The following is a 17,126-nucleotide window of genomic DNA, read 5'->3' as shown; positions in this document are numbered from 1 at the left end:
AATGATGGGAGTTGGAGTTCAGTAACTTCTGGAGGGTGCAGAATTACAGAAATGCTATTAGCACAGGTAACAAAAAAGTTGGGGGACAGCTGTAGCTCATCTTTATGTGTAGCACCTGCTTTGTGTGTCAGAAAGTCCCAGGTTCCATCCCCAGCATCTCTGGGCAGCTGTGAGAATGTTCCCCATCTGAAACAGTGGAAAGCTGTTGCTGGTCAAACGTAGGCAGCCCTGAGCTGCATGGACCATTGGCCTGACTTGGTATGAAGCAGATGCCTATGAAAGCTGGCCTAGAAGGATTAGTTCTTTTACGGTTCTGCAATTGGTTAAACAACAGGAAGCAAAGACAAGGAATAAATGGGCTGCTCTTACAGTGCAGGAGGTGGGGGAGCAAGCAGCAGGCTCACCCAAGGGCACTGGGGCCAGTGCTTTCCAATTCTGTCATAGACAGCCTCAGTCCTTGCACACAATTGCACATTCAAAGGAGTCTCTCAGAGCTAAGAGTTTCAAAGCTGCAGTTTGTCCATGCCCATGCATGCAGGGTCGTCTCTGATTCTGCAGAGCTGTACTCCCTCCCCTGGGATAGCCAGAGCTGTGCACGACTGAAGGACATATCATCATCATCATTATTTTTTGCTGAATTGTGTTTCTTTGTACTTTTGCAGACTGTCTCTAACTTCCCTCTGCTCTTTTTGAAATTTCTTGTCCCCTCTGAATTTCTGCTTTTGACGTTGCCAATGACAATATGCATCACCACATCCTCTGACTGCAGCATACAGCGACACCAACCTCTGCCATTTAACCCATTATTTCACCATATGCCATTGGCAAATAAAGCTACACCCTATGCAGTAGAAGGGTCTGATTCTTCGCATGCCTTCATCTCGCAGACACTTCCCTCCCTTCCCCATCACATCTCTCCAGTCTCCCTTTTTCATGGTTGTAGGTTTGCCGGAATTTTACAGGCACACTCAGTTTTCATCTTCCTGGCCAGTTTCCAGAATAAGAAAGCAAAATTTTTGCTGAGCTGTTTTTTCTGTTGGTGTGCTGTCATAACTATATGCACGCACCATGCAGGAATGGTGCCTCAGATTGCAATGTGAATTCTGTATGCTGTGCAATGTAAAATCTCTAGAAATATCTGGACAAATGATTCTACCCATGCTCAGGAGTTATCAGCCAAAGATGCCAACATTTTTGCTCCCCTTTCTTTCTGCTCTCCTGGCCAAGTTGTAGTACTACTAACCACATGAAGCTGTTCCATACTTCAGAAAGGACTGGTGTGCTGAATTTTTTCAGAACAGGTAGGCAGGCATTTTCATGCCCAATGAATATTGCTTCCCATGACGAATATGTGAACAGTACTGTTAGCGAGTCGATAGTTAATATGTGGAAGAGGAGCTGTCTATCTCCTAGAGTAGCGTGTTTTTTTGTTGTAGTAGTTGTTAAGATGGCTGTAGTTAGTGGTTCTTGGCCTTGCTTGTTTCCCCTGCAAAAATAAGCAGTGCAAGGCTTGGGTTTTTTTTTTTTTGCCCCTTTTGCATTTCACATGTCCTGGCACACGGTTATGTTGAAAGTAGAGATGGGCAAATCTGTCAATTTCAGTGCCTCTCAGTTCCTCATTTTTCTAACCTGAAATTCAGTTCTCTCCATTTCCAACAGCAGTCTATGGCTCCCCCACCCCAGTAGTCCTCATAAAAACATACCAGCATTTCTGTGCGAATTTCTTGTTACAAGTTTTTCCATGCCTACATGTTTTAGCAAAACAATTTCCCCTGATATAATGCATTTTTTCCTATATCCTTTTCACAAATATATGCATTTTTGTACACATTACTTGGCCGTATAAGTGCATTGCAAAATTTAGAGAAGTGCCAATTTTGAAGGACGGCTGCGGTTCAGTTCAAGTACTGTTTCGAAAAATGCAAAGGGGGGGGGGTTGCCTTTAAGTGTGAAATGACTCAAATGTTTTTTCCCCATCCCTGGTTGAAAGGGAATATGACATAACATGTGGGTGCTATGCTTGATTCAGGATGTGTGCTTCCGACATGCAAATAGTTCTGTTCTGCCTTGCTTTTTCAGATGGAAATCCTATGCACATTTGCTTGGGAGGAACTCTGTTTTAACTCCCTTAGTTGAAGACACAGGCTTAGGAACTAGGTTGGAAGTAGTCCTGTTTTTGCAAAGCTCTCATTCTCGTAAGAGGGCTTTCTGGTGGATCGTGTCCTCTGCTAATTAGTTTTTATGGGCCATTTTGGTTTTCCACTCCAAGCTCCAAAGTGACACGGACTGGACGGACCTGAGCAGTTTTAATTTATGAGAATTAGTTCTCCATTTACTATTATACTTAGAATCTAAGCAGATTTAGAGCCAGTCATTGTAAGCACACTTATTGAGGCCCAAACAAGATGTGACACTATTCGAACAATTGGAGCCAGCCCTACCATTGGGCAGAGTGAGCTAACTGCCTCAGGCAACAGATTGTGGGTGTCATGAAAGGGCAGCAAATTGTTAGTTGTTTATTATATTCATATTCCCCATTCCCTGGGGGATTTTCTGCCTCAAGTGTTGAAATAACCCAACCAGCCATAACTTGACAACAATCAGCAAATTGACCCTGCAAGCAATTAGCAGTATCATGAAAGCATTTTTTTTTAAAAAAAGAAGTAAATAATAGGGGTCCCTAGTCCAGATGGAGACTCTGGTAGGAGGGTTTAAAGGGACTTCAGCCTTTTGACCATAACCCACTGTGTTCCTGATCCAGATATGGGACCTTGTGCCTAATCTTTAATTTTATTTTTAATGTAATTGCTAATTGTGTGAATGGTGTCACATTTAGTTTGGTCCTTAGAAGCAAGTGGACATGGAAATATGTCAAAGATCTGGATGTTAGTCACATTATGACAAATTCAACTTATGATTGTGCCATAAGCTCAAGTGTTTCAGCTTGCCAGGTGGAATGATCTCCCCTCTCCTCCCACCCATGCCATTCCCAGGGTTCTCCTTCCCACAAACTTCTTGTGTTGAATCTGGGCCAGAATAATAATAAACCACAGACCCAAGCATTTGGGATGCAGATTGGGTTGTACAGCTTTGTTCTGGGGCTGGCCCTACAAGGCAGAGGACTCCAGCAGAAGCTGACCTATATATTCTGTAAGGCATGTTAAGGGAGCTAAGCATTGCATTGCATTAAGTTGGTTAAGCTGGAAATGGAGGAGTATAGCCGGCTTTGTACAGCCGGCTTGTCTCTATCCTGGATGAGCAGTGCTTTGCATCAGCAGAGCACATAACAGCATAAAGTAATGCAAGGAGAAAAGCTCTAAGATACTAATATCTAATATATCACATTTTTTGTGTGTATGTAATTTTGCCTTAATGTACATATTTTTGCAAAGCAATTTCCCCTGGTGTAATGGCTCACCCAGTGGAGTGAAGCTACAGCGAAACCCTCCTGGCAGTGGCATCTCTGTTGTTTACTGGGAGTAGGCAGTGAGGTTGGTGTTGTGTGGGTGCATCAGCAGAGCCAATCCAGTACTCCTACTGGTGCACCTGGGCAACCCCAGCCTTGCCATCACCTCATATAAGCAGCAGTGGGATCTCTGCCCCATTGAGGGAGCTGCCCCAGTCCTGGGAGAGGGTTGTGCCCTAGAGGGAGTTTTGAGGGCCCTGTAAGAGATGACTGAGGGGGCTGTATTTGGATTCTGGGCCTGAAATTTCCCACCTATACAGTATCATAAAATCATAACATACACCTGTACATTTTTAAAAAATCTTATTTTTTTTCCTGGGCACCAAATTCTTAAATTATGAATCCTTATTATTTTAATTCATTACTACTTACATTACCCTCATTTATTTATTTACAGCAGCATTGTTATATTTGAACATAAGCATAAGTCTACATGGTAAGATCTTGCAAGAACTGAGAAATCACGTATCTAAGCCTTGTTTGTTCGGATGCTCTTGTGTGATGCTGTTGCTTAAATCCTACTCAACTTGCAACACAGTTTTCCTCTTTATTTAATCAGCGTACTGCATTTTTGTTTTCAAACCTTCCGTTGTCATTAACTAAGCTGCAGATTGTGCACTTGGTTGCATCCTTTGTCGTGCACATGTAACCCAACTGAGAAGCTATAGGCTGGTAATCAAAGAAAGATTTGATGTGTGTTTGTCATAATGGTGTTATCAGGGAGTATGCAACCATCTTCAGAAAAGATAAAAGATGAGGAAGGAAGGCCATATTGGTGCAGGAGCAGGTGATGCAAGAGGTACCATCCAGTCCTACCGGAACTATGTTCTAAAAAAGATCTCTGAAGCTTAGCTGTGGTTTACCACAATGTTCTACTGATCAGCTGAGTGGTCAGATGCATAGGGTAACTGAAAGCAAGTTCATTTTCCCACAGTAAGAGAAATGCAGACATGTGCACATATGGGCGTGCACACGCACAAAACCTCTGTGCATGTATGCAGAGGTGATTTGTGCATTACAGATGCTGGCTGCAGCAAGGCTCAAGACACCCCCCCCCCCAACCCTTGTGACTTAGGATTAAGCAGAACATTCACAATACAAACAAACTTCTGTCCTTTAATTGCATCAGCCTAACCCATTCTTCCTTTAAAATTTTCACTTATAAACATAAGCAGCCTTTTGAGTGCATTATGGATGTACGTGCTCCCACAGTTCAAGAAAGCATGAGAGTCAAGCACGATCTCTTTTTCTATAAAAGAACGGAGGCCATAAATGAACAAAGACTCTTCCATCTCCAGGTCTAAGGACAATGGAACATTGTCGTCTCTCAATACTTGAAGAAACCAGATCCTTATATAATCATAGGAATCAAAGAAGCTCTGTTGATGTCCTGTTAGTGGTTCCTTGCCCTCGGGGTTGGTTGATGGGCACCTAAAATGAAGCCTTCTCAGTAGTGGCACCAAAACTCCAGGGTTCTCTTTTTCTGGGCATGTGGCAGAATGCATTCCTGTACAGTTGTAAACACTGCATTAAGTACTTGCATTACCCTAGTCTTTTGTTACTTACCATTCTCCTTACCCTTCATATGTTAAGGTTGCCTTTTGTGTGCGCTCTGCTGCCTATATGGCTGGCTGTGTTCATGTATTAGGATTTTATTATTATTATTGGTATGACTTTTACTGATTTATTATACACCACTTTTTAATCTATTAGTTGGACTTTGGCCCAACTTTCCTTCAATATGGAGCCTAAGGCACCATACAAAAAAGGAGACACATGTGTCTATAGTTATCTCTGTGTGTATATACACACAAATAAAGCCACAATTAAAACATCGTAAGCTACAGAGATACTTTGTCCACTGCTTGTAAAACAAAAATAACCTTATAAACCAGTAAATAAATCTAAAATGACAATTTAAGATACCATGTGAGGACTGCACACTATTTCTCTGGTGTATTATGTGAATCACTGACAAGAACAGGAGGATGTTTAAAATGTGTGGGATGCACGTAGCGTGCAAAGGGTTAAGATATCGTCTGTGATTGCAGAAATGGCTTTTAGCACTAATCCTCCCAGACTGAGGGCTGGGTGGGGGTGGTTGGATGGGTCGTTTTAATGCAGTTCAATTTTCTTTTATGATTATATGCACTCTCGTCGTTCCACTTGTAATTTAATGATAACCCTGAATGGCTTATCAAACGGGACAGTTATCTTCTCTCCCCCAATAAGATGTTTGTAGATGGCGAACACAGCAGGGAGCTCAAAATATAATGTCGGGAATATTTAATTTTTTTGCAGGCTTTACTCTGGAATGAGATGGATAGCACCAGCCTTACTCAGCAGATAACCTTTTCTTCAGAGCCCTTGCCTTTTTTTTCCTTTTTCTTTTTTTTTGACATAGTGGCTGCAAGCCTGCTTGTTCTTATATATGTACACGCAGGTCCTGCTACCCAAATTTCACTCATCCAAACTTGAGGAAGTAGGACCCAAACCTCACTATAAACACACTGCAGATTCAGATATCCAAACAACTGGACCTGTGTGCAATACTGTACACAAATAAGCAGCCTTAAACAAGCCTTACTTTTTGTGTTTTGTTGGTCCGCAATAGCCGTTTTGCCAGAAACCATGGGTGAGAAAGAGGGAAGAGGTAGGAAGGGGGAGGGACTGGTCATATTAGAGAGAATTTTTCATTTCCACATTTGCCTTTTGCAAGGTTTCACAGGGTTTTCCTGTCCCCACCCCCTTTTTGGAGTCAAAATTCTGTGGTCAGGAACGGATTAGAAATTTCCCCGTGTACAGATCAATGGAAATTGTTGCCTCGTCATACAAATGCTTGCCTAACAATACCCTGTGAATGCATTGTGTTCGATAGTGAGACCTTCATGTATAACATTTCAGAAAGACTCACACATATTGTCAGGGAGCCAAGATGTCAAATTTGACCATTAGTACCTTTGGTATCACCTAGGGGTGTGTGTGTGTGTGTGTGTGTGTGTGTGAGAGAGAGAGAGAGAGAGAGAGAGTGTCATACTGAAACAGTGTGTTCATAGGCATGTAGGATTGCAACGGCTGCATCTGGAAAAGTGTCAAGAACTCAGGAGGGATAGGAAACAGGTGAAAGCAGATCATAACACTTGACTTCTCTGTGTTGTCAACCATTCATCTGAGCTTGCCTGTGGCTAGATTTCTGAAGCTGCACTGCAGGGCCTCCCTATCAATTTCTAACAACAGCAAAGAATTATGCATTTCTAGCACCAATTTTCAATCTCTAGTGGTCCAGACTAAAATTATAATAAGCATTTATCTCCCTGTGTGGTTATCAACCAACCTCGCTGGCTCAGGGACTACAAAACTATTCCAAAGCTGGCACCGGGCACTGTGATGTAGGGCTGCTTTATCAACCAGTTTAATACCAGCTACTTTCCCAAATAGTATACTGGTACCATTCTGGATACAGATTGATTTGACTGAAAGTGCAACTCATAACAAACAGCTATTATCCAACTAATACAATGCCGGGGGCAGTGGCCGAAGGTGACATCATCAATGTCTCTGGATTTTAGCAAAGCAGCTTACCAACTGCACATCAGAACCAGGATTAGAAACGGGGGTGGGGAGGAAATCACCCCCCCCCAATTTCTCATGAATGTCTGCTCGCCAGCTCAAGAGTAAACAGGCTCAGGAAGAAGATCCCTTATTCTCTCTCAAACAGATCATCTGATCTGCCAGACACAATCACTATTGTCTAGCCCACTCATAACTGCGCCTTAATGACAGGCATTTGAGCCTTACTCTTCATTATTTCACTTCTGGTTTGTGAGGTTAAATCTGGTGGGTGGGTGGGTGGGAGCATGTAGTTCTACGATGCGACGAGCAAAACCTAATGTCACAGAGCTGCGCTGCATCAACCCTCTAGTTCTGCATTTTTCAAACAGGAACTTGCCAGCTTGTAACCATTTGCAATTTTAGGAACAACTGTTACGAAATCTGTGTGCTTCTGCTAACTGAGGTTCAGCTAATGTTTAAGAAAGGTATAGTGATCATAGGTAGCATTGTCCCTGAAATTTCACCTAAAGCTGGGGAAAAAATGGGGTGGCCCTCTGTTGATGAAACAGAGATGACTGAGGGGGCTGTATTTGGATTCTGGGCCTGAAATTTCCCACCTATACAGTATCATAAAATCATAACATACACCTGTACATTTTTTCAAGGGAAACCAACAGGATTTCAGTAAGAGTAGTGAAATCGCTCAATGTGTCAATTTCATCCTCACATCCTTGACTGGAGCAACCACCATACAGATATGTAACAACAACAACAACAACAACAACAACAACATATTATTATTATTATTTATACCCCGCCCATCTGGCTGGGTTTCCCCAGCCACTCTGGGCGGCTTCCAACAGAAAAATGAAATAAAATAATCTATTAAACATTAAAAGCCTTCCTAAACAGGGCTGCCTTCAGATGTCTTCTAAAAATCTGGTAGCTGTTTTTCTCTTTGACATCTGATGGGAGGGCATTCCACAGGGCGGGCGCCACCACCGAGAAGGCCCTCTGCCTGGTTCCCTGCAAGTTGGCTTCTCGCAACGAGAGAACCGCCAGAAGGCCCTCGGTGCTGGACCTCAGCCTCCGGGCAGAACGATGGGGGTGGAGATGCTCCTTCAGGTATACTGGACCGAGGCCATTTAGGGCTTTAATTAGCTCCCACCTGACTGGGTATAGACCATTCTCAAGCTGGGAATGGCAACTTTGTGAGGCATAAACTACAGCACCTGGAATTTGAGGGAAATAATGTATTTTGAATGTGCTTTACTGGCAGTGCTTCCCCTCCCACCCAGAGTACTCAAGGGTATGCAGTACCGGTACCTCCTGTTGTTGTTGTTAAAAAGTGTGGCACTTACTGTAACATCTTCTTGGTGAGTTTTCTAGGAAAAAAAAGCACTGTTTACAGGTATAGTGTGTACACAGCCTAAGTGTGGGGTGGGGGGCTAGGTTGAAGTTTAGTGGCTTGCTTACACAATGGACATCACTTAATTTTTATTTGCTTGAGGACTAGTAGCTGAGTGTGTGACTTGACTCCTTTGAAAAACATTGCTTTTGAGTCCATGCAAGGTGTCAAGGAGATTCCATCCGTGGTGTATAGTATTTCTGTGATGATGATGCAATATATTGAACTGAGGGTATACATTTCTGTGAACCAGTGCTAAGGTTTAGCCTTTCAATATACCTGCCTCATGAGAGTTTTCTTCTATACATTTCGCAACTAACAAAACACTTTCTCTGTTTCAACAACCAAGGGTATTAAATGGCGCGATTTTGAGTTCAGCCATGGGCCTATTTGCATGGGTTTTACACGTGGTGAGTTGTAGGAGTGACTTGCAACTCATGCCAGCTCCCCTTTGTGTACATAGGAAAATTTAAGACGTAGCATTTAAACAAACAAACAAACCCTGACCAAGTGAAGTGGCCTGGACCCATTTCCTGTGAAAAATGTCTTGTACAACTATGGAGTTAACTGAGCAAGTCTAAAAGTTCTATGTGCAGTAGGAAACAATACATACGGCTGAACGTTGCGTCCAAGCATGAAGGCATGTATGACTTACATAACAGGCAAACCATGTGTGACCAGCCCTTAGATTACTCCATTTATGCTTTGTTCATTTTCCGTTGCTTCAGTTCTTGGTTCATTGCGTCAAATATTATATATACATATAAAAAAATATCCAAGTTGCCTGCAAAAGTCTTTTGCAGGCAACTTGGAATAATTTATTAGTTTAAATGGAGAGGATATACCAGGAAGTTGTGCCTAGTAAGGAGTGGTAAGGCTGCGAGCAGCAGAAGACAGTGTGGATGAGCACTGCTTTTAAACACATAATTAAACCACATCCGTAGATAGAGACTGTGAGCTTGATGGAACCCTAAGTTTGATTTGTTTTAGATTTCTTTTTTATACTAGAAACTCACTTAAAACATTTATATTATTATTACTACATTTATATTCTACCTTTGATACAAGGAGTTCAAGGTGGTTAAACCTACGTATTTCTTCTCTCCCTCTCCATTTTATTCTCTTTTTTTTTCCCCATAAATTTTTATTGATTTTTTCCATTAAATTCTTTACAACAGCTTAATATCTCCACATTGTATCTTAATCAAATTCTTGCAAGTTCAGACTTCCCTCCTCCCTTTGGTAGTAGGTATAGTTCTCTTTAGTTTGCGCATTTTAAAAAAGCATATCGCTACTTTAACAACTTATATGGTTAACCAAAAAGAATAACTTGAAAACATCAACGTTGTAGGTTCTAACATATACCCGCCAGAGTCTTTAAACTTTTATAGTTCTCCTTGACATACTCCCGAAATTTGTTCCATTCTTCACTGAATTTCGTGTCCTCCTGGTCCCGGATTCTGCATGTCAGGTTCGCCAATTCTAAGTATTCCAGCATTTTCACTCGCCAGTCCTCGATTGTGGGCATTTCAGTCGTTTTCCATCTCTGGGCTAGAAGGATTCTCGCTGCCGCTGTGGCGTACATGAACAGTCTTTGATCTATTTTCCGAATTTCGTTTCCCATCAGCCCTAGCAAAAAGGCCTCCGGTCTTTTTGGGAATGTGTATTTAAGTAATTTTTTAAGCTCATTGTAGACTTGTTCCCAAAAGCTTTTGACTTGGTCACACGTCCACCACATGTGGTAGAAATGGCCTTCAGCTGCCTTGCATTTCCAGCATGCTTTGTCTTTTTTTCTATACATCTTTGCCAACTTAGTTGGCGTCATGTACCAACGATAGACCATCTTTAGTACATTTTCTTTTAATGCTATGCATGCTGTAAATTTAAGGTTTTCCTTCCACAGTTTTGTCCATTTGTCAAAATCTATATTATAGCCCAGATCAATAGCCCATTTTATCATGCAATCTTTCGTTATCTCATCCATTGTATACCAGTTAAGTAACAGAGCGTACATTTTTGATAACAATTTAACATCACTCTCCAGCAGCTCAATTTGGAATTTCGATCTTTTCTTTTCAAATCCTAACTTTTTCTTATCTGCCAAAAATAAATCATTAACCTGGTGGTACTCTAGCCATACAGAAAAACAATTTCTAACCTCATCATATGGTTTTTATTTTATTTTATTCTCATGACCACCCTGTGAGGTTAGGTGGGGTTGAGAGAGAGAGGGTGGTCCAAGGACACACAGCAGACTTTATGGCTGAGTGGGGATTTGGACCCCAGCCGTCTAGCTACGACACCCCAGTGGCTCTGTTCAATGATGCTGGTGGTGTAAAATACCACACGTAACACATATGAGATGCTGTGATACGTCTCAAGTTTCAAGGCTAGAGTAGGATTCACAGGCCTGCTTCAGACACCACATCTGTAGATCAGACACACACACACGACACACACGCCTCAACCTGGATGAAGCTAGTAATTCATTGTGTACACATTGTGTGCTTCAAAGGCCTCTTCTTGCTTGCCTTTTTTTAAAAAAGAAAAAGGAAAGCAGCAAGGGAAGATCTCTCTTCAACAAGACTTTAGGGAACAAGATTTTCAGTGGCCAAATCCATTGCGAGGCCTATGTTGGTTTTCATCTCCCCTCACAAAGCCTTGTTTAGGACCTAAAAACCAACTATCTTTCATCTTTTTTTCATCTTCTATTTTTACCCTCTCTGACATTTCTCATCTTTCCCAGTTGGTTTCTCTGAACATTTTTGAAAGTTGGGCAGATTTATGATGACAAGTTGATGCAGCTCTGATGCACAACTGATAAACACCCGTCTGTAATAGCGAATATGAGCTTTTGCATCCCTCCAAAATACATTGCGAATGGCCTTAGCAGAAAAGAAGCCTACAGTCCATACATTACAGCTTTCCTTATAACAAACACCCGCAGCTTAAGTTTGACTTAGTTTACTTTCCCCCCTCTAATGATGAAACTCATATGTCACAGTGTAGAGATGGTAAATCCATTTATATTTTCAACAATTAAGAGTAAATAAATAATGTGAAAGTTAAGAAATAATAGGAACAGAGGTGATTTTAGACATTGGATTTCATAGTCTTACCTGGGTGGCTTTTTAGATGGTTCTGAGTATTATTTCACTTACTTTAAAATGTATTAAGCCAGCCTTGCTGTTTTTCGGAACCTCTAGCTCATTCGGCAGAGTGGGGCCCTGGACTTCTGCTCTGAAGTCATGACTGATGACACCAGTGAATTTGATCTTCCACAAATATCTTGGATGCGAATCTATGCTAGGATGTTAGTTAAGACCACAAGATTCTGGGTCTGTGGAAATTCTATTCCTCTGCTTTGATCTGAAATGTGTACCACACCAAGAACCATATTTTTCCCTTCTACCACCCTGATTTCTTTTTTTGGGGGGGGTAATCTCTTTTTTAACCCTCCCGAACCCAAATTCTTTGAAGTTTCATAGCTCAAATATATTAGATTACATACAAACAGAATTAAACATACAAACCATAACCTAAATACATGCAAATAAAACAAAACACAAAATTACAAAACCAAATAAAGTATCTTTCCTTTAAAAAATAATAATATGCTCCTTATCTGTAGAAGTATATCCTACCTGTCTATAATCTGAAACCACACAGCCTTCATCAGGTCAGAAAGCAACTTGCAACCTTTAAGGAATATATCCTTAATATTTGAACAGGTGCTTAAGTATCAGTAGAAGATTCTGGAGATTTTATGTGGCACAGATGAATCTTGGTCTTCTTCAATGCAGATTTTTATATACATCAAATCCAGCTTCAAACTTTTTGTCTTATTCTCTGAATATTATGTCACATTCTAGTGTGACCAAGGAACAGAAACTAAATCAGGGCTATCTAAATGGGAGCAGGCTTCCTTAAGAACCAAGAGTATAAGGAGAGCTCTGCTGGATCACAAAAAAGCTCCAGCATAAAATTTTTATGTCAACAACATAAAATCAAACAAAACAATATCCAGTGTCCATAAATTAACATGACAGTCATAAAATTCCATAGCTTAACGATACCTATTTCCTTACAAAGGCTTGGACAAATAAAAATGTCTTCAAATTTCTGTTAACATGGACAGGGAAGAGGACAGTTTTACTTCCCATGGAAAGGAATTCCAGAGGTTGGAGATGGTCCCACAGTGAAAGACCTCTGCTGCATCCCTGTCCTCCTTGCCACAGGGGTGGCACTGAGAGAAGTCCGCCTTCCCTAAATCTGGGCATATGGAGGAAGGCTCTCCTTGGATTCCAAGTCATTTAGGGCTTTGTACACTAGTACCAATGCCTGAAAGGGGGCCTGATATGTCACTGGCTGCCAACACAGACCTCTCAAAATTCGAGTGATGTGCTCTTCTCTAACAGCTCCACTCCACATGTAATATCTCCATGTAAATGCAGATGAGTAGATTAATTTTCCTCTCACTGCGAGGATCAACCCCTGCCCCCAAATTCTCTGATCAAAATGTCAATGCTGGTCTCAACAAAACATTTATTTTTCAAAGGATTTTAACAATGTTAAAATAGCTTCTTTATACCCCCCTTCTTTTTTGGCAAGGTAATTTCCTGTTTGCAGAAAACATTCAAGGTGGGAAAAAAATTACTGCTCACTTGTGATCATTTGTCATCCTCAGCTCCTGAACAGGACATGTGGGCTGACAGTTTGTTAATTAAGCTTTCCCAACACAGCATTGTAAAGTTTTATTTCGGCAAAGGCTGTGCTTACTAGCCAACATGCATTATATCACGCAGCTACTAACCCCATTTCCCAGCTGAACACACATATGCTTAAAAATAAAAACGATTAGGTTCTGTCAATTTCCTAAAGATTGGGTTTTTGTTTTGTTTTTAGGAAATGGGCTGATGTGATGGGTTTTCCATAAAAGACAAATACACACTCATAAGTGTTTCTGGGAAGGGCCATAGGAGTGCTTAATGGGGCCAAAACCAAATGGCCTCAAAATTCTGAATTTCTGTTCACTTGTGATAAATTTGGGGGAACAATTTCTTCAAGGTTTGTTGTCAATTTTGTGTGTTTGTCTGTTATGTGTCTCAGTCACAGTGGGAATCCTTCACCTCCCTTTTGAACACAGTGTGTAGAAGAGGTGGTTATCATGGCTGCCATTTTTTCCTCACAACGTTCTGGGTGCAAGGAACTGCGTTCTTCCTACCCTACCTACCAGTCAGATTACTGAGGAGGACCAGGCACATGGCATGAAGTTTTATTGAGGTTTCTGTTGTAGGCACTCGTGCTGCTGAAAAGCCAAGCTGCTTTTCAACTTCACATTTTCAACACCACCACCAGCAACAAAACCAATTGGTTTTTTCCCCCACCATACAGGCAGATACCATATTTCAGCATTTCCCTCTATTTCCATCGTGATCTTAGGGACAACCTCCAAGTTGCTGTGGACTCTGCAACAGTTTAAGAATCACAGTCCTGGAACTCACAGACTCATCTAGCAAACAACTGAGCTATTGCAATTGTCTCCCAGTTTTGTTTTTGTCTGCTACACTGAAAGTTGCAGCAGCCCAGATGCAAGCGAGTATATGTTAGCGGACACTTCAAGATAACAATTCTAGTAAAATGTGATTGCTGGAAGAAACATAAATCGACTTAAGTTTCTTTCAAATCCTCTTAATTCTTTCCTTATTGTGCATGGTCAGATTGTTTGTTGGCCAGACAACATACAGGATAAGAAAAAGCAAGGCATTTTCATTCACTATCAAAGAGGAAATGGGGTAACAGTGCTCTCCTCTACATGTCTATGATTAAGTAAGTCCCACTAAGTTTAATGGACTCACTCCCAGGTAAATGGGTATAGAATTGCCGCCTGAATAGCTCTGCCGTTCTGGTAGATTCCTTAGATACTGTGCATACAAAGCCACTGCCTGTATACAACAAAAAACTGTGGTAAATAAGTCAGGGTAATGGCTTTTAAAAAATCACAAACTGTTAATTGTTTTAGGACACATTATTATTATTATCTCGTTCAGTGATTCTCAAACTACAGTATATTCCAGCGAGCAATATGTTGAGGGAAATAAATGGTGATGTCTGAGATGAAAACTCAAGCCACAAAATATTCTGATATATGCTCTTCAGTGAAACCACACAATTCTACAATTATCCCAGAAGGCCTTTGTTTGGTAATAGTGACTTTAGGTGGCCATTTTAAAAAGGTGGAATAATCACCATGAGGTGACATTCCTTCGCATTCACATGGTAAAACGGTAAAAAAGTGCAAGGCCACGAGGTACTATGAGAGACTTTAGGAGCTACCTTGCTGCACAGGAAAAGGTTTCATCAGTTCCCCTGCACTTCCTGTTCTGTCACCACACCACCTTCCCATTTTGCACCTCCTTGACATCACTGCGTAGAGAACTGGTTCATGTCATTTCTGTGCAAGAGAGAAACATCCAAAGCATCTTTTGAAATAGAAGCTGTGTTTGGCTTCCCCAGGATTTGGCAACTTGAACATTTTGCAAGACCGTATTAGTGTGTGAACATGGGCAGGAAAGCCACACCACCATGGCTTGTATATCCCAACTTTGTTCCATTGTGGAACTCAATATACTGTTTTTTCCAGGTGGCCTCCCATCTAGGCCCTCACTGCACCCAGCATGGTGGCTGCATCATGTGACGTCTTAAGATGTTAAAACCCAGTTAGACTCACACAACTACCCATTTACCACACTGGCTTGCTGTTCTTTGGTGGTTGGTTCCTATAATAATTAAGGAGGTAGTCTAAGGTTTCCTCCACCTTACCCATCTAAAATTGGTGGAAATGTTTTGCCCAGATCTGGGAAATTTGGGTGAAGACAGAAGGCATACAACCATTTTTATGTATGTCTGACATTCTGTGAAGCCAGAAAAGTTATCACAGTGAGTGTCTTCAAGGCACAGCAAATAAATAAACAACATTTCCAACTATTGCAATAAATCTGTGAAACGTCTGCAGACTTCTCATGATTTATTTCCTTAAAATAGAGGGCAAGTAGGTCAAGTATATCGAGCTTTAGTGTATTTTATAATTCGTCATAGAAATAAGATGGTATGGGGTGGGGCAGGAAACAAACAAGCAAATTATGAAAAACCCTACAAACTGGACTTCAAAGCCTGCACAATACTCATTGCTGAATCTATGCACCCATCAAAGTTGGAATGAATAAATCCATCACCTCCACAGACAAGAAACGGTTTCCTATGGAGAGTTATTTGTCCTGGACTGCCAGGGAAAGCTTTGGTAACCTGGAAAAAAAACAAAACATGGAGGGGATTAGAAAAATAAGTTTGGTAGCTATTCATTATATTGCATTATATTGCATGACATATGAGTAACTCATATCTCAAGGAAAGACATGTATTAATCAGAAGAAACAGTCCCTTCGTTTTAATAATAATTGACACCTATCACAACAAACATATTTAGTGCTCTTTCATTCTATGGTAAAATGCTTCATGACATGAGGAGGGAAAAGGAACTGAAACCTCTATAAAATTCATGAAGGCCATCTGCCTAAAATACATTTGCACTACTGATGTTGCCGAGTTTTGGAACATTGGCAATATGAATCTTAGCAGCACGCAATACTTGTCTCAAAGTATTTCTGGTTCCAAAGCCATTTCCACTCACTCGTACATTTATCTTCCTCGCTGGATCTCAGGGGGGAATCGAAGGAGGTCTTTCATTCTCCTCTCTTGCACATGGCATGCTGCTGCACACGTGAGCCAACTGCACTGGGAAAAGTATTTCCCCCAGTATGGCACCTGACAAGCCAAGTTGGTTTGGTGTGCCTCACCTGCACCTGCCAACATGGGTGCCAACCTGAATAAAATATTTTTTTGGGGGGGGCAGGTAAGTCCCACCCCACATATTCGATCAAATGACATGGCATACCATTTGAATGGGGATTCCCTTCAACTTTTGGGGAGAGTGGCTCCTTCAAATATTTTAAGGTGTGGGAAAGAAGGGACCTCAGCCCCTAGGAGTTGGCTTCTATGCACACCAATTTCAGCATAGTCTGAAGCTGCACGATTGCTAGAGTTAAACAGGTCTGGGTGCAAAGAGGTCCTTGATGCGAGTCCGCCTGGGAAATCAATGGGCACTGCCTTGAGTTCCAGGATGGAAGAAAGGTGGGATATAAATGTAAATAAATGGATGCATGACTAGATAGAAAAATAGATTTGAACTTGGAAAGATTGAATCCCCATCTCTTATATAGGCTACGACTCCAATTAAGAGATTTCTTACGACAGCTAGCACTACAAGACCATCATCCTTTAATATAGCTATCCATCAATAAATATCCCTCGTTTGACTTGTAACAAAACAATGTTAAAAAGACATTAAAACACAATGTATGTTGAGCCTATGACATTGCTAATGGTCAAGGAATTCTCTAAACAGTGAGAAATGGCATTACATTTTTCTGGGCAAAGTAAACACTGCATGCGTGGTCCCCCCCCCCCCGACTTTGTTAGGAGAGGAGTGGAATAGATTCCTTTTAGCATCAATAGACCTGTTTACAGAAAGAGAGTACAATATAAATAAAAAGGAACATAGACTGTGATTACTGCTGATGCAAATGGAAATAGCTGTTTATATGTTTACAGATATGGAATTTGCCTGGGCTTTATAAAAGG

At 41.2% G+C, this 17,126-nt stretch overlaps 1 protein-coding gene across 4 annotated transcripts in view; it reads right to left on the bottom strand.

Moving 5' to 3' along the window:
• Positions 1-1,473: 1,473 nt before the first annotated feature.
• The window catches only part of RNLS (renalase, FAD dependent amine oxidase), a 119,072-nt gene continuing 103,419 nt past the window's right edge, over positions 1,474-17,126 (bottom strand). For 3 of the 4 annotated variants that reach the window (XM_035138366.2, XM_035138362.2, XM_035138363.2), the window contains one exon: positions 1,474-15,731. In XM_035138366.2, coding sequence (XP_034994257.2) covers positions 15,579-15,731 — 153 coding nt within the window. In that variant the 3' untranslated portion in view covers positions 1,474-15,578. The remainder of the gene's footprint in view (positions 15,732-17,126) is intronic. The other variant, XM_035138364.2, reaches the window with a different exon arrangement.

Source organism: Zootoca vivipara, chromosome 5 (genome assembly GCF_963506605.1).
Source record: "Zootoca vivipara chromosome 5, rZooViv1.1, whole genome shotgun sequence".
In the NCBI taxonomy this organism is placed as follows: Eukaryota; Metazoa; Chordata; class Lepidosauria; order Squamata; family Lacertidae; genus Zootoca; species Zootoca vivipara.
The sequence above is the reverse complement of the archived record's forward strand: the minus strand, read 5'-3'. Positions and strand labels throughout refer to the sequence as shown.